Source organism: Marmota flaviventris, chromosome 15 (assembly GCF_047511675.1).
Source record: "Marmota flaviventris isolate mMarFla1 chromosome 15, mMarFla1.hap1, whole genome shotgun sequence".
In the NCBI taxonomy this organism is placed as follows: Eukaryota; Metazoa; Chordata; class Mammalia; order Rodentia; family Sciuridae; genus Marmota; species Marmota flaviventris.
In genome coordinates this window covers 17,146,238-17,168,173 of record NC_092512.1, presented here as the reverse complement: position 1 = coordinate 17,168,173, position 21,936 = coordinate 17,146,238, and the positions used below count along the sequence as shown (strand labels likewise).

General features: G+C 34.2%; 1 protein-coding gene across 10 annotated transcripts in view; it reads left to right on the top strand.

The window, feature by feature from the left end:
• The window catches only part of Tbc1d31 (TBC1 domain family member 31), a 67,573-nt gene that overhangs the window by 31,257 nt on the left and 14,380 nt on the right, over positions 1–21,936 (top strand). For 5 of the 10 annotated variants that reach the window (XM_027949656.2, XM_027949647.2, XM_071602150.1 and 2 more), the window contains 10 exons: positions 405–581; positions 3,761–3,840; positions 3,931–4,077; positions 7,263–7,396; positions 12,581–12,714; positions 13,152–13,331; positions 14,639–14,871; positions 15,146–15,298; positions 16,436–16,571; positions 20,572–20,664. In XM_027949656.2, coding sequence (XP_027805457.2) covers positions 405–581; positions 3,761–3,840; positions 3,931–4,077; positions 7,263–7,396; positions 12,581–12,714; positions 13,152–13,331; positions 14,639–14,871; positions 15,146–15,298; positions 16,436–16,571; positions 20,572–20,664 — 1,467 coding nt within the window. Of the gene's footprint in view, positions 1–404; positions 582–3,760; positions 3,841–3,930; positions 4,078–7,262; positions 7,397–12,580; positions 12,715–13,151; positions 13,332–14,638; positions 14,872–15,145; positions 15,299–16,435; positions 16,572–20,571; positions 20,665–21,936 lie in introns of those variants that run through there. The other 5 variants (XM_027949661.2, XM_071602148.1, XM_071602153.1 and 2 more) reach the window with 2 other exon arrangements.

The window sequence follows — 21,936 nt, the reverse complement described above, 5'->3', positions numbered from 1 at the left end:
CATGTATCATTCTTTTTCAAAGAAATATGGCAGAAATTTGCTTTATTAGTCAATAATCTTAAAGCTGGGTGCTATGGCACACTCTTGTAATCCAGTGGCTTGGGAAGCTAAAGCAGGAGGATCACAAGTTCATGGCCAGCCTCAGCAAATTAGTAAGGCCCTCAGCAATCTAATGAGACCCTGTCCCAAAATTTAAAAGAATTTAAAAGCGCTCCTGGGTTCAATCCCTTGTACAAAAAAAAAAAAAAAGAAGAAGAAGAAGGAAAAGAAAACATTGTTAGACATTTTACTTATACTTTTTACCTGAAGAATAATTATACATAATTTCAGAAATCATATATAAAGACCTATTTTCCAAGGATATCCACTGTGTGTGTACATATAGTTTTTTTTTCTCCTTTCAGCCACCACCTCCTTTAGTGAAAGTAATCGAAGATTTGCCCAAGAATAAACTGAATGCCAGTGATGTTAAGATGATGGTTCCTTCAGGAAGAATACAGCGGCCAACAAAATCCAGAGATAGCAAAATTCAGACTAGAATATTAAAACAAGACCTCACTGGTACTTTTGAAAATAAAGAGGTAAGAATATTTTATCATTAAATTCTGTTTTATCATAACACCATTGTAGGCAAATTTTGTGATTTGTAGGCCACTATCACTTCCCTGTCCTGGAACCTAAAGGAATATTATATGAAGAGAAGAACATGGTAACTGAAATTACATTGTGCTTTTATGCATTTTATGTTTTGACATAAATGTAGCACATGTTTAAGTACTTTAAAAAGACAGTACAGAACTGTACTGTCTAATATGCTAGCCACTAGCATGTGACTGAATACTTGAGGTGTGGCTAGTCTGAATTAAAACACTTTCTAAAACACACTCTAAATTAAAACACTTTCACAGTAAGAAGGTGTGAAAACTTACAATCAATATTAAGCTGAATTTTCCCTATTTCTCTATGTTTTGAATGTGATTCCTAGAAAATTTTTAATTTTGTAGCCCATGTTGTACCTTTTAGACAATGCTGATACAGAAAATAATAAAGGGGGGAAATTCAAGTATGCCTTTCTTTCTCCTTGCTCATTGTCCCATCTTTATCCTCCTAGAAGTAGCTGGGATGCTAATAGTAGACTTACCTTTGAGGGTAGAAATTTCAGTGAGTTTTCTTCTTATATAAATTTTTGTGTGTTTTCCTAACTTCCTCTAAAGCACTGATAGTACTTTGGAATAGAAAGAGAATATAAATATGAATAGAGAAGTTATGTCATTTTAGAGGAATTTTTAAGCTCTTTATTGATGATAAATAAATACGCACACTTGCAGAGTACACGAGTATACAATGAATTTTCACAAACCAGACACACCAGTGTTACCATGACACATATTAAAAAAAAAAAAGGAACTTTACCAGCACCTTGCCAACTGGTTGAAGCAAATTTACATGCCCACGAGCAGTATTTGAGAGTTCTAGTTGCTCCATGTTCTCACCAACATTTGGTATTTTTCACATTAGTTTAAATAACTTTATCTTGAAGCCTTTTAAAAATATGAAACACACACACACAGAAGAATGTATAAAGCATATTACAACTTAATAAAAATAAATAAAAAGATCACATATGTACCCTGTGTTGGGTGGCTCTAGTACTGTCTTCATATTTGGTGCTTTGTTACACACATGTAACAGTGAAAAGATCCAAAGCACAATTAGCAAAGGTGAAGTCTAGAGAAAAGCAGGCCACATGCTTCCCTGAGTACTCTCCCCCTGGGTCACAGGGCATACTTGATTCCTCCAGCGGTAAATTCTGAAGGCATATGTGAAGTATTGTCTATCAAGGAAATCATTAGACTCAGTGCCCAAGGCTTTTGCTGGTTATATAGGCACCTGCTTAACATGTTTTAAGTTCCAGACTTTGAGAGAAAAGTGAACACTCTTAAGTGTTCATCATAAACCACATTATACAATTTAGGCACATTGAACAATTCTTATTGGTTGTGAGGATGATAGAAATTCTTCCAAATTCTATCTTCTAGACACAAACATGAGCCAAACTTACAAACAAGCCTTCTAAGGGTAACAGGACTAGACATGCTATATTTACTTTTTTCTGCACATACCCATTTCTACATTAAGATATAAAGCATTAGCAGGAACTTTGGAGCCTTCTAAGTGCTTATCACACTTTTATCTTCACCCCATAGATGTAACTGTTGTTCTCTCTTGTATATTAATGATGTCATTGATTTGCTTTATATTTTTATGACTTCTCTTCATGTAACCCTAGAAACTATCACTTAGTTTTAAAAAAAATTGAATAGCCAGCACAAAGCTAAAGCTGTGTGAAGATTGGGTGGTATTGCTCCTATTCAGTGAACGCTCTAGAAGAAGATGAGCTGAGTGCTACCCGAGACTTGACCTGGAAGTCTTACATATGAACCCTGTGTCGGATGGTTGTAATACTGTCTTCGGATTTGGTGCTTTGTTTGATTCAGCATTCCAGGGAATTTACAAGAGTCTTTTCTGGGAAAACTAATGAATATGATCACAGGTGACTTATGAAAATAAAAGGCTTATCACAATCAGAGTTTCTGGCAGTCCTCTAGTGGACCAATGTGGATCTCCTACCAAATGATGTCAGGGAGTGAGCTGCTTCTGAGGAACCCAGAGCCAGCCCTAAGGAAGAAGTTCAGTGAAACACAGCTGTGGGAAGAAATGCATGTCTTCAACGAGGCTTGGCACCAGAAGCTGATGGCCAAGACAAGAACAGATAAAATTCAGCCCCAACTCCCCAGAGTGTTCTATAGTTTGTTTAACAAGAGGAATCAGCGGTGGCCAGTATCTTGTTGGCAGTAGTCAGCGTTTCTCCTTCCTGGATCACTTTGCTCCTGACTGGACTGGTTGCACTCTGTGTCTGGTGTCTGGTTCTTGAATGGGAATCTTCTTTCATCATCATCTGGGCTTTCCTTCACTACTTTCTTGAATATTTAGTTTCTTGTAGCAAAAAGATCACTGAACTAAAACAGAATCGGGTGTCAGGTTTGAGCCAGGACTTGCAGATTCCTGACCATGAGCAAGTCACTGAACTCTAATCTTCCCATTTTCATGAATAAAGGAAGATAACATCCCACCTCCTTTATGTAGTTGTTAGCATCAAATGAGATAGTTTATGAAAATAGCTAAAGCCCATAAAAATTATTTTTCTACTAAGATTAAAAATTGACTTGAAAGTTTTAGATGTAAGGAGCTGTCAGAAGTTACTGAGGATAAAAGGCTGAACTAGATAAGATTTTCCACCAGAGTTGGCCTTCGTGCTTTCATTTGAGGGAACTGTTGAGAATTTTAAGAAAAAGAGAGAGAGATGGTGAGGGAAGAAAGAAAATTACAACCATGGCCCCAGTCAGGCTATTCAAGCTAAGAATAATTTTTACATTTTAAAATGGCTACATTTTTAATGGCTATGTAAATATCTACACAATATTTTTTTTATCTTTTCCGTTGGCTCCCAAAACCTGAAGAATTTACTAACTTTTTAAAAAAGTCCTCTCCTGGGAAAAGAATACATAATAAACTATATTTGCTGTGTATCTGTCTGTGCTTAAAAGGAAGGAGGGAGAGAGTGTGTGTGATATAGAATCTGGTGATGTGAATAATATTTCTTACTGTGTGTGTATTCTAAAGTTGGAAAGCCACCGTGGACAAGATGACCATGTTTTCAGTTTCATGATTATGTCACTTCTTTTTTTTCTTTTTTTAGAATGAATTGTCAGATGGATTAAACAAAAAACGTTTACAAATCTTATTAAAAGGCTATGGTGAATATCCAACAAAATACAGGTAAAGTTTTAAATCTTTTATTGTTAAATCATTTTTAAAATTTCAAAATTTTCAAAAAAAAATTTATTTAAAAATATATTTTAATTTCAGAATGTTCATTTGGCGTGCTCTACTACAACTGCCGGAAAATCATACAGCATTTAGTAGCCTAATAGATAAAGGTATTCATGAGGCATTTATCAACCTTCAGAAGCAATACCCCATCAAAAGTAGGAAACTACTCAGAGTATTACAGAGGTATGTTCCGAAGATTGCAGAAATATGTGTATATATAAAACCTGTAACTCAAAACTGCAATGTTTTATAATCCTCCCTTTGTATTGTTCAGTCAGCTTTGATTAGCCTGTGTTACATACTAGTAAAAATAAAACAGATATATATATATATATATATATATATATGAAAATTAGTTTGCATTGTGTTCTAGAAAATAGGAATCTTTCAAATGATCTTCAGGAACAGAGCTGCATGGTAAAAAGAGTTTTGAATTTGGAGGCAAAACACCCAGTTTTAAGTCCTTGTTCCACCACTTGACAACTGTGATGTAGGAGATGCTATTTTACTTCTCACCCTTCAGTTATCTGAAAATGGGTCTAACAATACCAACATCATAAGATTATTGGAGTAATTAGATGAGAACCTCTTTTAGAATGCTTATGCTAGTGTATATTTCATATTAAGTACTCAACAAATATCAATAATATAACCCTTTAAAGTACTTCTCATGTTTTAAGCACTACAAATATATATACTTAACTTATTTTACAAATAAAAAAAACATAGAAGCATAGGGGCTAGGGCTATGGCTTAGCAGTAGAGCACTCCCTCGTACATGCAAGGCCCTGGGTTCGATCCTCAGCACCACATATAAATAGATAGATAGATAGATAGATAGAGCGATAGATAGAGCGATAGAGAGATAGAGCAAGCAAGCAAGAATGGAGAAGTTAGGAAATATGACCCAGTCATGTAAGTGCAAGACTTACTAAATTAAGCTTTTTTTATGAAAAGTTGTAAGCATAAGTATGCGTAGGAATATAAGGAATATCTCAGTGGGGCCTGTCACCCAGCTCAGTAGCTGCCCATTCAGGCAAGTCTTATTGTGTTAGTACTTCCACTCACTCCACACCCCTCTCACACCACCTGCCTTGTCTCAATTCACTTTCACACACCCTACTAAATAGTTGTACACATATCTCTAAAGGATAGGGGCTCCTTTAAGATAAGCAAGCACTTTACCATTATCACACCAAAAAAAGAATTAACAAATTCTTCAGTATCCTTAAGTACCCCATCATCTTTTCCAGTACTCTGACTGTCTTAGGAAATTTTTTATGGTAAATCAGGGTCCAAACAAGGTGCACACATTACATTTTGTTGTTATTCTTTTTGAGCTTTTGTTTTAATCTACCAATTCTGATTCCTTCTTTTTTTCCGATTTAGTTGTTGAAGAAACCAGGAGTTAACTTACAATATGAATTGTCCATATTTTGGAGTTTTCTGATTTGTTCCCATGGTGTTATTTACCATGTTCCATTTTGTCCCGAATTTACTATAAAGTGATAATCAAGCTAGGGTCCTGCTCTGGTACAAGATTTTTATTTTTTACCCTTTGATGTTTGTTTTTTTGTTTTTCAAGAAAACTTTGTAGGTGGCCTTATGTACATCTGTTAGGAAGTTTACTGATTGTCTCTCTTTTGGAGATGTTAATGGTTATTAATGATCATCCAATAGGCCTGTTACTTCCCCAGAGATCAGCAAAACACTGACAAAATCTAGTTCTATCATTTCTTCTCTTTTTATGAACTGGGAAATTTTTTAAATATTTTTTTTTAGTTGTAGTTGGACACAATACCTTTATTTCATTTATTTTTGTGTGGTGCTAAGGATTGAACCCAGTGTCTTGCATGTGCTAGGCGAGCACTCTACTGCTGAGCCACAACCCCAGACCCTAAACTGGGAAATTTTTTAAAGGAAAATTTCTGTTATTTGGCTACTCTAGGATAGAATCCACATAGGAAAGGCAGGTTAAATGCATAGTACTTTTTTTTTTTTTTTTATTTATCAGTTTTCCAAATACTAAATTGATTATCTTAAAACCTTACCCCAGGTGCTGGGGTGTGGCTCAGCAATAGAGCGCTCACCTAGCACATACAAGGCTCTGGGTTCAATCCTCAGCACCACATAAAAATAAATAAATAAAATAAAGGTTAAAAACAACAACAACACATGCAAGGCAAACACTGTACCAACTGAGCTACAACCCCAGTCTCTATTTTTGTGATTTTTAAATACAAAATTATTTCAAAATACAAAGTTTAAAAGAAACCTTAAAGGTATTAGAAGTAAATATTGGAGAATTATAATCCAAAGTATAATAAGCTTGACATATCAAAGAGATTGATATGAATACAATATCTCAACATGTGAAAAAAAATTCTACACAAAGACGTGAAATGGAGAAAATACAGGTAAAACATGACAGATGAAAGGCTCATTTCTCTAACATATGAAATATTCATATAAATAATTGTGAAAAAAACTGATCAATGAAAAATAGATAAAGAATTTAACATACAGATCACAGCACTGGAAATTGTTCTTAAACATGAAAAGATGCTGTTGATCTTCCTCATAATAAAAGTGTCATTTCTCACCTAGAAATAAATGGTTGATAATAAATTATGTTGACAAGAGTATGAGAAAACAGGCATCCTTTTACACAAGTGATGGGAATGTAAGTACTTTGTGGATGACAATTTGGTAGTGGTTGTGGATTTTTTTTTTTTTTAAACTGGGAGTTAACTCAGGAGCACTTTACCGCTAAATTACATCCTCTGCCATTTTTATTTATTTGATTTTTATTTTTAGGGTCTCACTAATTTGGTGAGACTGGCCTCCAATTTATAATCCTTCTGCCTCAGCTTCCAAGTCACTGGGGTTCCAGCCATGCCCCACTGTGCCTGGTCTGGCTATTGAAATTACAAACATACACATCCTTTGACCCATCAATTCCACTTCTGGGAATTTATCCAAATTTGTATTACCACATGAAGAATGATGGACATATACTCATACTCAGCACAGCATTGTTTATAAAAGATTAGAAGACTCTTAAAGGCCCAAGAATGGGGATCATTTAAAAAAAAAAAGTGCCTGATATTGACTATTTCCAACAGATTATTATTTGTAAAATGCAAGGTACAGAAGAATGTTTATAATATACCATGATTTGTGCTTTTAAAAAGAGGTTTTATAATTAAATTGCTTTAGAGGAAAGGATCTAGATGATAGGTAAAAGGAACAATTTTCACCAAATATACCTTCTGTATTGAAATTTTTATCATGTGACGGTATTTTTTATTCACAAATTTTAATGACATTATTGTTTTCTGGTCTTTATTTTCTTATTTTATTCACAGAACCCTGTCTGCTTTAGCTCATTGGTCTGCCATCTTTAGCGACACACCCTATCTTCCACTTTTGGCATTTCCGTTTGTGAAATTATTCCAGAACAACCAGCTTATCTGTTTTGAAGTCGTTGCTACTCTCATAAGTAAGTAGATAATGATTACAGAATGAACCAAGAATGGATTCTTAAAACATTTTCCTGATGATTTGGCACCTTTGTGACACCTAACAACAATCCTAGATTTCTCTACTTATTTAAGTCAGGAAAGTGTGGAACAATCAGGTTTTACACAAAATGGACATTTCAAACATGTAATGGAATATTACTCAGCAATAAAAGAGAATAAAATCATGGCATTTGCAGGTAAATGGATACAGTTGGAGAAGATAATGCTAAGTGAAGTTAGCCCATCCCAAAAATACAAATGATGAATGTTTTCTCTGATATAAGGTGACTGACCCATAGTGGGGTAGGGAGGGGGAACATGGGAGGAATAGACGAACTCTAGATAGGACAGAGGGGTGGGAGGGGGCAGGGAGTTAGGAATGATGGTGGAATGTAATGGACATCATTATCCAAAATACATATATGAAGACATGAATTGGTGTGAACATACTTTATATACAAACAGAGATATGAAAAATTATGTTCTATATGTGTAATAAGAATAGTGATGCATTCCGATGTCATGTATTTAAAAAATAAAAGCAATTAAATTAAAAAAAAAAACATTTTATTTACAAGAAAATTTGGGTCAGGAGCTGTGGTACACACCTGTAATCCCAGCAGCTCCGGAGGCTGAGGCTGGAGGATCATGAATTCAAACCAGCCTCAGCAAAGGCAAGGTGCTAAGCTACTTAGTGAGGCCCTGTCTCTAAATAAAATACAAAATAGGGCTGAGGATGTGGCTCAGTGGTCGAATGCCCCTGAGTTCAATCCCTCATACAACCACCACCACCCACCAAAAACAGGGGAAATTTGGGTGGATAAATTTTAGAAGATATTCACACTGGATTTGGTTGTGAAGAAAGAAGCAGATCCCCCACTTACTGAAAGGCAGTTATTCTTCATTGGATTGGTGAGTTTGTAAAGCACTTTGCACACGGTGCCTGTTGTTTATCTTCGTCATCTGTGGCTAACATTTATTTGAGCACTTTCTGTGTACCAGACACTGTTCTTAGGTGCCTGATGTGTAGATCAAAGATGTTTTACTTTGTTAATGCATTTAATCTTCACAATAATTCTATTTGGTAGATATTACCTCCTTTTTACAAATGAGGAGACTGAAACACAGAGTACTTAGGTTATCCAAGGTTAGGTTGGTGGCAGCAAGCATCTGACCCAGGCAGTCACATTCCATAATCTGCTGCCATTAAGGTCATTGCCCACCACCATCATCTATGCCAGCAAATGGGTCATTATTTTCATATTAGTAAAATCATGTCTGTTAAATTGGATTAAATTAAATTAAATTAAAATTCAAGCATACATATTATGATATTATAATTCCCTCCATACTTTTTTATTACATTGTACTTATTTTGATAATATTTTTGTTGATCATTAGAGAAAGTATACAGAAGAAAATTCAGTATTTTTCCTCTCCAGAAACAATATTTGGTAATATATTGATAAATTTCTAATGGGTATTTCCTTCCAAATTTCTACATATGCTTGGAAAGCATTATTTATTGCCTGTATAATATAATATTTCAACTTATAGGTATACCATATCTTATTTACCTTTCTACTTTTTCTGTGCTTTAAGCAGTTTGTTATTTAATCATGGTTTTATTTAATATTTAATATTGTGTAAATTTCCCTAATTTTTATAAATTTCTTAGGTGTTTTTATTGATTGTAATATTTCATAGTGTGCATATACTAGCATAACCTATTAAAAAAAGAAAGAAACATAATTTAAGTAAGTATACAAGACTATACATTTATTTCTAGTAACACACACACACACACACACACACACGAGTGTGCTATGCCAATAGCATAGATTGCCACCCTGTGTCTTTACCATGTCAAGTTTTGTTTTGTTTTTGGTGTCAGGGATTGAACCCAGGATCATTTTACCACTGAGCCACACCCCCAGCCCTTTTTATTTTTTTATTTTGAGACAGGGTCTCACTAAGTTGCTTAGAGCCTTACTAAGTTTCTGAGGCTGGACTTGAATTTGCTATCTTTCTGTCTCAACCTCCTAGTCACTGGGATTACAAAAGGCACAATAGTGCCTGGCCATAGTGTCAGTATTTATTGAAGGGCTTTAATAGATTCTCAGAGTACATCAGTTTCATTGGCTTTATTTCACTAAGTCTTCCTGGTTTCACTTGGTAATTACAAAATTTTTTATTCCTTTCCAATGAAATGACTTATATGTATGGCGCTCAAATTATATATCATACTTTACACAATTATATATCTGTAGGTTACCAAAAAAGCTGAAGAATGGTAAAGAGGTCATAGGATTTAAAGAGGCAATGTAAAGAATCAATATGAATGCAAAGAGTCACTGCAGGTGGTTAATTTTGGGGCTAAATAGAACTCTGACTTTATTTGTGTCTGTGTCATATGTCTTTTGTGGTGGTACCAAAGTGGAATAAAAGTATTTAAGGCAAATGGTTAATGTAGATAGGATTTTTCTCTTGTTTGAAAACAGTATTCTATTAATGTTACGGGGAGGATAAGAGCTTTGTGTGTGTTGTGGCATAGAGTGACATTGTAGTGTCTGAGACATAAAAGGTACTTGGTAAAATGCTGCTGAACCCAATTTTCCTTTTTAAATTAACTTATTTTAAAACAGCAATTTAGAAAAATTGAAATATTTCTTTTCAAACTTAGTCTTTGGAAGATTGTATTTATGACTTAATAATCTAGCTCACATTTAAATGCTCAGTAATATAATAAAACCCAAAATTAGAAAGTCCCTACAAACCACATGTAATACAATATTCTGTTAATAAAGACTTCTTTTGCTAATTTTAAATAGGAGAGCTTACTATCAAAGGACGAAACCACAACTCAATACAGGTTGAACATTCCTAATCTGAAAATTCTAAATTCAGAAACTAAAATTTTGAGTGCCAACATGACACTTTCAGATTTTCAGATTTTGGAGCAGAACTTTGGGATTAAGGATGCTCACCTGGTAAAGTTTTGCAAATATTCCAAAACCCAAAAAACTCTGAAATCTGAAACACTTTTGGTTCCAGACATTTCAGATAGGGGAGACTCAGCCTGTATTTAAAATTAAAAAGCAGAATTTATATATATATATACATTTATATATATATATATATATATATATAATTTATATATTTAATTATATAAATTGTATAATTAATAGAGTTGAAGAACCCTGACTTTATATGTGTCTGTATGGCTTTGGAACTTACAGTCCAGATGGTGCCTAGAAGAAAATTTGAAAGCAAACAGTCACTTCTCTGTATTATTTGGAATACATAGACACTCCATACCATTATCCTTTCTCTTTACTCTGCTATGTGTCTGTGTGGCTTTGGAACTTACAGTCCAGAGGGCAGGGGAGGGAGTGTGGGGACAGGAAAGATGGTGGAATGAGATGGACATCATTACCCTAGGTATGTGAATGACTACAAATATGGTGCAACGCTACGTCATGTGCAGAGAAATGAAAAGTTGTGGTGCATTTGTGTACGATGAATCAAAATGCATTCTGCTGTCATATATACCTAATTAAAATCAATTAATTAATTTTTAAAAAAGAATTTAATATGGGGCTGGGGTTGTGGCTTAGCGGTAGAGTGCTTGCCTCGCACATGCAAGGTCCTGGGTTTGATCCTCAGCACCACATAAAAATAAATAAATAAATAAAGGTATTGTGTCCAACTACCATTAAAAAAAAATTTAAAATGTGTGTGTGTGTATATATATATATATATATATATATATATATATATATATATGAATTTAATATCTAAAGGACAGTTGAAGCATTAAGCAAAACTAACCAATTATCTTTTGAGAAGACCTTTTTTAGCTACACTGATTACACAGGGCAGTGAGTTTAAGTCAGCCTTAGAAACCTTTTCAGTGAAATGGAGTCTAATTTGGACTAGCTGACTTTCAGAGAGTACTGCTGGTTGGTTATGAAATTCAGGTTTACTGAAACAAAATGTCATTGATTAATGAAATTTAAAACTAGTTCCTATGGTACTTGTTATTATGGTTATAAACAATCAGTCTTTTCCTGGGAATGGGGACTTTTTAATTGTCATTTAATGGATAAAGGCTACAATATATAGACATCTGTTTTAAGTATGTGTGTATGAATATGTAAGAATGTAATTGTGAGCATTTTTCCTAAACTTTTCTAACTTTTTTTTTTTTTTTTGGTACTGAAAATTTAACCCAGAGGCACTCTATCACGGAGCACATTCCCAGCCCTTTTAACCTTTTGTTTTTCCCAGCCTTTTCTTTTTTTTTTTTTTTAATTTTTATTGTTGGTTGTTCAAAACATTATATAGTTCTTGATATATCATATTTCACACTTTGATTCAAGTGGGTTATGAACTCCCATTTTTACCCCGTATACAGATTGCAGACTCACATCAGTTACACATCCATTGATTTACATATTGCCATACTAGTGTCAACCTTTTGTTTTGAGATACTAATTGGCTGAGGCTGGCCTCAAGCTTGCAGTCCTCCTTCCAAGGAGCTGGAATTACAGGCACGCACTATCGCACCTCGCAAAGCTTTTCTAACTTTGATAATGCATAAATTTTAATAGATTTAAGGAAGTAGGCATATTAACATTGAGCACATTTAAGGAACACCTGCATAGGAACCTTTTACAAAAGGGATCCTTTACTCAAGAGAAGGATAAAACAGGAGGTCCCAGAAACCAGAATATCCTATATCCTGTAACTAAGATCAGAAATACCTTGGAAAGGGGCTGGAGTTGTAGATCAGTGATAGAATGCTTGCCTGGCATGTGTGAGGCCCTGGGTTTGATCCTCAGCACCACATATAAATAAATAAAATAGATAAAATAAAAAGGTCCATTGACAACTAAAATATATATATATTTTAAAAAATTGACACATTTTCTAATTGACATATTTTCATTTACTACTCTGAAAAAGTTTGCACCTAAGATTCTATTTTAACATAGAATTTTAAAAATCGCTTATTCTAAGAACAAATGTAAAAGGTTATGTTTTTATTCATGGATATATTGAGGACAGAAACAGTGGATACATTTAAGAGTTATAAAGACCTTTGATAATATAGAAAAGTATTTAAACATGAATTTTCTGTTTTTCTTTTTCCTTTGTAGTCAATTGGTGTCAACACTGGTTTGAATACTTTCCTAATCCTCCTATCAATATTCTTAGTATAATAGAAAACATTTTAGCATTTCATGACAAGGAACTGCTGCAGCACTTCATAGCTCATGATATAACATCTCAGGTAAGAGGTATAAGAGTTTTAGAATAACATAACTTATTTGAGGAGTTAACGTTGATTCTGGTATAAATGGAACAGTATTTTTGTGAAGGCATATAATAAAAAGCATAGTAAGCCAGGTGCAGTGGCCTACACCTGTAATCCTAGCTAGTTGGGGGTGGTCTAAGACCCTATCTCAAAGTAAAAAATAAAAAGTGGTGGGGATGTAGCTCAATGATAGAGCACCTCTGGGCTCAATCCCCAGTACTTCAAAAAATAAAACAGTAAACCATTCTTTATATTTAAACTGCCTTCCTTAAAGTCTACGAAGAGGTAGTTTTTTTCATAATTATGTATTTAATATAATTATTTTCATAGCTTGAATATCAGAGAATATTATCAATGACTTCATTTTGATTTTTCATTAGAAAACTAATGAATTTTTTCCACACTTATTTTAGCTGTATGCTTGGCCTCTTCTTGAAACTGTGTTCTCAGAAGTACTGACAAGAGAGGAATGGCTCAAATTATTTGACAACGTCTTTTCCAACCATCCCTCCTTTCTGCTGATGACTGTGGTAGCCTACAACATATGTTCTAGAGCTCCTTTGCTCAATTGTACTCTTAAGGATGATTTTGAGGTAAATATCTATTCTTAAGAGAAGGTTTTCAAATTTTAACTATTTCAGTTGAAAAATATAATTGAGCACCTACTACTGTATGTTAGGCTGTGGTGCTAGGTGGCAGGAATATAATGGATAACAAGTTGGACTGCATCCCTGTAGTTTGTATGTGATTAAACAATGACAGCAGGCTCTGAGTCTTACGGTCATGGTGTCAGAAGAAAATTATGATAACGTTGGGGTTTTGTACTTATATTTGTTTTTCTTTAATTAAAAAAAAATCAGCACTGGGTTTATGAGCAGGCAAGTGTTCTGCTACTAAGCTACAGCCCCTGGTTTTGTGATTTTTTTTTTCTTTTTCTTTTTTTTTTTTTTTTTTAGCCTTTGTAAAAGATGTTGACCACTTCAGTAGTCAGTTATTCTGTAATGATCTTATCAGTGACCTATCTGACTAGCCGTGGTTGGGATGCTTATTACACATGCAAAATGGTGACTGAGGGTCCAGGGGCTTGCTAGGAAAGTGACTGAAAGAAGGCATTGGAAGTGGGTTGTTTTTTTTTAATAGTTTAATGTACTTTAATAGTAAACTTATAAGATAGACGATATCAAAAATGTATTTACATGTAGGACAATTTAGAAAATATAGTGAATAGGTGGAATCTACCACATGATAAAAATGCTGTAAACACCATTTAGTTGTTGTCAGTAAGACATTGACTTAAAAAAAAATGAAAATCTGAATGTGGGCATTGTACAGAATGGGGGTGGTTTTAAAAAGGAGAGTCTCTTTTGGTGGATTGGATGAATTCGTTCAGGTTTTTGTGTGTATTTGTAACCGATTTTGTGATTTCTACCAAATTAAACTTTACTTTTACTTTTTGGTTACATAGTACATACGTATGTATTTTAGAAATTGGATCTGCCAGAACAAGATAATATAGAACTATTTCAGATATCTTTAAGCCACCCAACTAATTTATTTTCTAATATATTTATTTTGGATTTTGAATTTTTAAAAATCCAAACAGTGGAAATGGTCTCATTTGTTAAAGCATTCTTTTTCTACTATAATGAAAGTCTTCATATTCAGTTAAAATGTAAACTGTTTGATTTCAAAATTTCATAATATAGTTGTGGCATCTTATTATATTTTGAAAATACAAAATTGAATCTTTATTTTAAAACTTGGATTAAGAAAGCCTTCAGTGAATTTGCCAAAAAAAAATGTTTAAATTCACATTTATATTTCTGAAATCTTGTTTTAACTCTGCCTCAAAATTGTTTTGTTAGGTAAATCTTGATTTAAACATCAAGTTTTTTTACAGTATTTTTTTCACCATCGGAATAACCTGGATATAAATGTTGTGATTAGAGAAGTTTATCATCTCATGGAGACCACGCCTGCTCACATTCACCCAGACAATGTGCTGGATGTTTTTGTTGCACTGACAAAAGGACAATATCCAATATTTAATCAATATCCGAAGTTTATTGTGGACTATCAGACACAGGAACGAGAACGAATAAGGAAAGATGAATTGGATTACTTGAGAGAGAGGTAATCATGAAATACTTGTTCTTTGATAGAAATGAAATCTGTTATAAATATAAGCCAGAAAATTTTTAATGAAAAATCTATTAAATTTTAAGTATTTTTGCAAAATCAAAGTTTGAAGGCTGGAGGTATCTTTAAACATTTAATTCTTAATCTGGAAGTAAAATCAGTTACTGCATATTAATCAAGTATACATTTTGTGTTTTGATTGTCTTTGGACTAAATCACTAAGCTTTCTTGTTTGTGTTTTCATAATAATAAATATTGTCTCCTTAAGGCAGGCAGTTGAAGATATGCATGCTGAAGTGGACCAGCAAAGAATCAAAGATGAAGCATGGTACCAGAAACAAGAGCTGCTCCGTAAAGCTGAAGAAACAAGAAGAGAAATGCTCTTGCAAGAGGAGGAAAAGATGATGCAGCAAAGAAAGAGGTATGTTTGCATCTGAAAGAAAACTATGCACATGAGTCAGTTGAATAACTTTTCTTTTCTTCCATTTCTTATATAGGAACAATGCTATATGCAGAATTATCAGTTTAGTTTCCATTAAGCAAATGTGTAAGTTAATAAAAAAATTTATACCACCTTTCAAAAAAGGTATAAAATAAAATATAATTTTAAAGCTATGCTGAATATGATATAACTTTGCACTGATTACTCAGAATTCATATGAGATCTAATGTACCTTGAAGAAGATTTCCTAGAAACATTACAGTAGGCAGAAATGCTTTGTAATAGAATACTGGGTAAATCACATTAGGTGGAGTATAATTGTATAATTTTTTTTTCAATTTTTTTTATAGAGGGACACAATATCTTTATTTTGTTTATTTATTTTTTATGTGATGCTGAGGATTGAACCCAGTGCCTCACATGTGCAAGGCAAGCACTTTGCCAGTGAACCACAACCCCAGCCCCTGGAGTATAATTTTTTAAATTGTGTTTTGAACATAAGGATGTGACCTGACAATTGAAACATAAAATAATTCTCATTATTCATCTAATGCTTTGGAGAACAAGGGAAGAAATATTAAATGCTTTTTCAGGAGTATGTTAATGAGGTAAAAATGTTTAATTACGATTATTGGATAAACAATTAGACTAAGCCTGTTTGGAAACTTGTTTCTGTGTTTATTGATTTTTATTTTGGGGTGAAACTTTATGAAACAAAATTCTAGGTTAAAAGGAATTACAGAACTGAGCTTTTAGCATTCTATTAAAATTCTAAAAGAATAAGCATACGTCATGTTTGGTAACATTGGAGTATTTTTTGGCATTTTTCCTTCATATAAAGTTTATCAGCTCACGTTGAAACAATCTAACTGGTAGACCTGTTCGAAATGTGAGTGTAAGAAGAATAGCCCATTGTGTGTGGGCCATTTATCATCTACATGCCGACATGTGGACTTGTATAGTTGGGCATTGTTCATTTATGTGTTATAAACACCGTTGTGTTACCATGGCACCAGTTAAATGGGCAAGTGGCATCAAAATAAGTTGCAGGTTGTTATTGTGAAAAAATTAAGTCTGTATTGGGAAATGTTCCCTTTGATGTATTTTGTACCTAAGATTAGCTGCTGTGAAAAGAGAGCTGAAGATAAAGGAATTATACTTACAAGATGCTGCTAGAAGGCGTTTTCTGAAGCTTCAGCAAGATCAACGTGAAATGGAACTACAAAGACTGGATGATGAAATTGAGAGAAAGGTTTAGTATTCTGTTTTTTTATATATTTAATTTTAGTTGTAGTAACTAGTCAAATTGACTAGTATTCTTGATGACTATTTCTCCAAAATAAAAATGTATCCGTATCAGTTAATCATGAAGTTAATTGTGATTTGGGGAAAGGTTCCTTTTTAATGTAAATATTTATGTATCATCAATGTAGAATTTCCAGTATAAAATATATAGAGTTAAAAATGGACCTTTTCCATGCTTCATGTTTTCATCTTCAGAGATAAACTGTTAAAAAATAAATTGATTGCACAGCTTTTTGGGTTTGTTTCTATACATGAAAAGTAATCACACTTATATTTTTTTAAAAATGGGATTATTTTCCCTACAACTTGTTTTTATACCATGCCTTTAAAAATGATATATGTTGAATATCTTTTCCTATTGCTGTATTTCTCTTTTTTTGTGTGTGATTGCTACTATTTCTTTTTTTAAGTATTTAACATCTCTTTTTCTTTTTAATATCTTTATTTTATTAATTTATTTATTTATGTGATGCTGAGGACCGAACCCAGTGCCTCTTGCATGTGAGGCAAGCGCTCAACCACTGAGCCACATCCCCAGCCCTAGTTTGTATTGTATTTAGAGATAGGGTTTCACTGAGTTTCTTAGCAGCTCCCTTCTTTGCTGAGACTGGCTTTGAACTCGCCATCTTCCTGCCTCAGCCTTAAGCATTTCTAGTAAGAAGAAAAAAATGAAATTAATTTTAATTATCTTAATTTTAGTTATTTTAATTATTCAACTCAGTATGTTGTACATCAATACTTCAGTATTCAACTGGTATAAAAACATTTTTGGTGGACTATTTGTTTACTTTTTTTTGTACTAAGGCTTTGAAATCCACTATTCATTTTACACTAAACAGAACACCACAATTTGGACAAGTCACATTTTAAAAGTTCAACAACCAACAGCTAGTGGCTGCTTATACAGTGTAGGTTGGGGGAAACTAACCTGTTTGTCTGTTGAGGCCAGCCTCAGCAATTTAGTGAGGCTCTAAGCAACTTAGTAAGACCCTCTCTCAAATTAAAAAGTAAAATAGGCTAGGGATGTAGCTCAGTGGTAAAGGGCCCCTGAGGATTCAATCCATAGTACCAAAAAATAAATAAATAAATAAAGTAAAAATCAGTAGGTCTGGGGATATAGCTCAGTTTTAGAACACTTGTCTGGCAATGTGTGTGGCCCTGGATTTAGACCCTAGTACTAGAAAAACGAAAGAAAAGCAGAAATAAAACTCAGACAATGGCATTTCATGATATTACATTTTTTAAAATATATATGAATTTCAGACTTCAGGGTCTATAGATGAAACTTTATTGGAACATTGGTGCATCCATTTGTTTCCATATTGTCTGTGGATGCATTTGTACTACGATGGCAGAGGCCAGTGATTGTGACAGAAACCTAATGACCCACAAAGCCTAAAGGATTTACTATCTGGCCCTGAACAGAAAAAAATTGCCAACCCCTAGTTTGTCTGAAAATTGAGTGTAAGGTATGAGTTAGGTACTAAGCTTTTTTCTGTGCAAAAGGCTCATCCCTTGTCCCAGCACTGTCGAATGTTAGTAGTCATCTGCCAGTGGTTATTACATATTGAATTCCCTCATGTAGTTGACCTTCTCTCTTGCTCTGTCTGTTCCTAAGTCAGTGCCATGCAGTTTCAATGTGTAATAATTGTGATGCTCTACTACCTAGGCCTGATTCTCACTCATCAGTCTTCCTTTTCAAGAGTTTCTTCAGTATTCCTAGATGTTTAGCATTCCAAACAGACTGAGAATTTTATCACACTCTGAATCCCCATCTCCCCACACCCTATTGAAATTTTTATTAGGATTACACTGAATTTAATTTACTTTAGGGAATTTCAAACTTGTTTTTTATAAAATACTAAATATTTTTAAGTCTTTGGTCCTATTTTTAATTCATCTGTATTAGAAATCTATTTTCTCTTTTTTTATAGCATAATACTTTTGTTTAAAGCTAATTTAAAAAAATTACTGAGGGCCACACTAAATTGCTAAGGCTGGCTTCGAACTTGAGATTCTCCTTATGATCCTCCCAAGCGGCTGGGATTACAGGCAGGCACCATGGCGTCTGGCTAAGGCTAATTAATTTTTAATTGGCTTTTTTTATTCTCTTATCTAGTGGATCAAATTAATATTTCATTATTCTCAAAGAGTATATGTTCTTCCCCAAAAGTAAGGCAGGCTTAGAACTCTTAAATCTTTATTTCCAGGTTTTTTTTTTAATATTTATTTTTTAGCTATAGGTGGGCACAATATCTTTATTTTGTTAATATGTGGTGCTGAGGATCGAACCCAGTGCCTCACGCATGCTAGGCGAGCGCTCTACCACTGAGCCATGGCCCCAGCCTATATTTCCAGTTCTTGAGGCGAGGCAAAGCGTTTTGTGGTCAGAGTATCTTAATGTCCTTTCAGCAGCATGGTCAGGCATCTGCCTGCCCTTCTAGCCCCCTACTCTGCCAGGTGCCTGTTCTAACATGCTCTCACCCTTCCCAACTGCAAACGCTCCTCTCCGACTCCAGCAGGAAAGACTGCCTCAAAGTCCAAAGTGACATGTATATGTGACTTCAGACATCTGTTAGCAGCAAAGTGATCTGTTTTTGTTCTGGCACGTGGCTGTTTATGTCACTGAAAATTCATAAGCAGTGAGCTTCTGTAGCTAAAATCCTTAAAAGGCACACTGTACTGTGCCCGACAGCTCCTTCACCCTTTGGCTTCATCACTGCTCTTGCTTCCTAGACTCAAGCCCCCCACCTTTGAGCCAGCTGCTTTCCCACTTACAGCCTTAAGGTGGACCAGCTTCTTTGACCCCTAGGATGTGTATTTTTGCAAGTCCCACTATATTCTCATTTTTATTGCTTCTCCTATTACATGCTATTTTATAGCATGTCTTTTAATCAACAGTATCTAACCCTCAGTAGTTGAAGGTGGTAATTCAATCATCATATGTTTGTTGAATAAATGAATGGGGGGGGGGGCTGGGGTTGTGGCTCAGTGGTGGAGCACTCACCTAGCACATGTGAGACCCTGGATTTGATCCTCAGCACCACATAAAAATAAATAAGTAAAATAAAGGTATTGTGTCCAACTACAACTAAAAAAATTTAAAAAATAAAATAAAAAATAAATGAATGGGGATTGACAACTGATTGGTTACAGTTTGTTGTTTTGTTTGAAATACATACAGTGTATTTTATTCTCACTGCTAAAAATAATTGGGGCTTTAGGCAACCAAATAGTTAAGATGATTTCTAAGATTCTCTCAAAGTATCTTGTCTGAACCCTCTAGTATATAGGAGGGAAAAGCTTTCAAGAAATCCAATTCTAGAGAATGGAGAATTCTAAATGAGCTATGTCTGTCTGATCAAAACACAAGTTGAATAATCCACAGTAAAGTCCAACCTGAAGTTATTGTCAAATTGATTTATAAAAAGTATAAATCAAAAAGAACATTAAATAACCATTATATTTCATAAGATTAAACATTCTGTATTTCTGTAAACCCCAAATTTAAGTTGTTCAAGTTTTTCTAACTCAGTGTTGGTTACTGTAGCATGGTAAAAACTGCTGCCTCTTTTTCCAGTCTATCCAAATGAGTCTATGGTAACTATGTGATCTTTTTTAAAAAATTAAGCATAACTTTAACTCAGAGATTAGTCCTAGATTCCACAGTGAATATTAACATATTATCAGTTACTCTGGTTCCTGAAACCAATTCCTGTTATTTTTTTTATATATCTTTACTTTTATTTGTTTTTATGTGGTTCTGAGGCTCGAACCCAGTACCTCACATGTGCGATGCAAGTGCTCTACCACTGAGCCACAACCCCAGTCCCAATTCCTGTTATTTTAAATACTGTCATTGAGTTTTCACTATATAAGATTACTAAATTTCTTAGAAATGAATTTGTAAATTATTTTTAATACTTGTGTTTGTTGTTTGGCCGTAGGTACAAATGAGAGATCAAGAAATTGCTACCACAACCAAAGACCTAGAAATGAGGCAGCTGGAACTCGAATCACAAAAAAGACTTTATGAGAAGGTAGAAGTCAGTTATTTCCAGTGTAAGAAAAGCAGAGTTTGTACGAACCCTTTTTAGGCTGTATTTATTCATGGTTTCTTAATGTTCATTTTAATCACTTTTGAAACAGCATATAGTGTCATCCAGGATTGTAAAGTAGCCAGAATGTCTGAATGTACAGTTTGTTGTAATTCTTTAATTCATGTTTCTGTAGCAGCTTAGCCTGGTGTCTGAAGCACCAGATGTAAGCCCCAGACATTGCCTCAGGATCTTTACCAGTTTACTAAGTTTTCCTACATTTGTGCAACTAACTGTGAAATTATCCCAATACAAGTTGATCATTCTTAATCTGAAAAGTCAAAATCTGAAGTGCTCTGATAGCCAAAACATTTGAAGTGCCAACTTGATGCCCCAAAATTTCAAATTTTGGAGCATTTTGAATTTCAGGCTTTCAGATTAAGGATGCTCAACCAGTAAAGATTATGCAGTATTTCAAACTCCCAAGAAAATTCCAAAATCAGAAATACTTCTGGCCTTGAGCATTTGGAATAAGGAATACTCACCCTGAGCCTTCTAAGGATCTTGTGAGGCAACATGGCAGTAACTGTAAAGTACTTTAAATTTAAATCTTCTGGAATTAGATCGGCAAATATTTGCTTAGAACCTACAACTCAGTTTTTATACCACTGGGGAAAGCTATGTTAACATAATTTTTATTGGAGGAAAATGTTTTGTTACTCATTTATGTTGAAACCATAGGTTTTTATTTCCTTCAGCCCCTTAAAATCAGACTTTGAGTTTAAAGTTGACTGCAGGTTCATAACAGGTAACATACACAAGATTGTTATCTACATTAATATTTAAAACAGCATCCATTATATCTGTAATACTTTTTAAGTTTCTTCTAGAACTGAACAAGGAATTTCCAGTAATTTTAAATTAGATGTAATTAACTTGGACTAAGCTAGAGTTTACTTTTGCTGTCTTTCCTCTAGAAATAAGAGGTGGCAATTAGGGGACATAATTTCAGAATTAATAGAAATTTTGCAAGAAAAATCCTAAAATTTTCAAGATATTTTTCTCTCAGCTGGGCACAGTGGCACATGCCTATAACCAGCAGTTCTGGAGGCTGAGGCAGTAGGATCATGAGTTCAAAGCCAGTTTCAGTAACTTAGTGAGGCCCTAAACAACTCAGCGAGGCCCTGCCTCTAAATAAAATGTAAAAAAGGGCTGGGGATGTGGCTCGGTGGTAAAGCGCCCCTCAGTTCAATCACTGATACCAAAAAAAAAGAT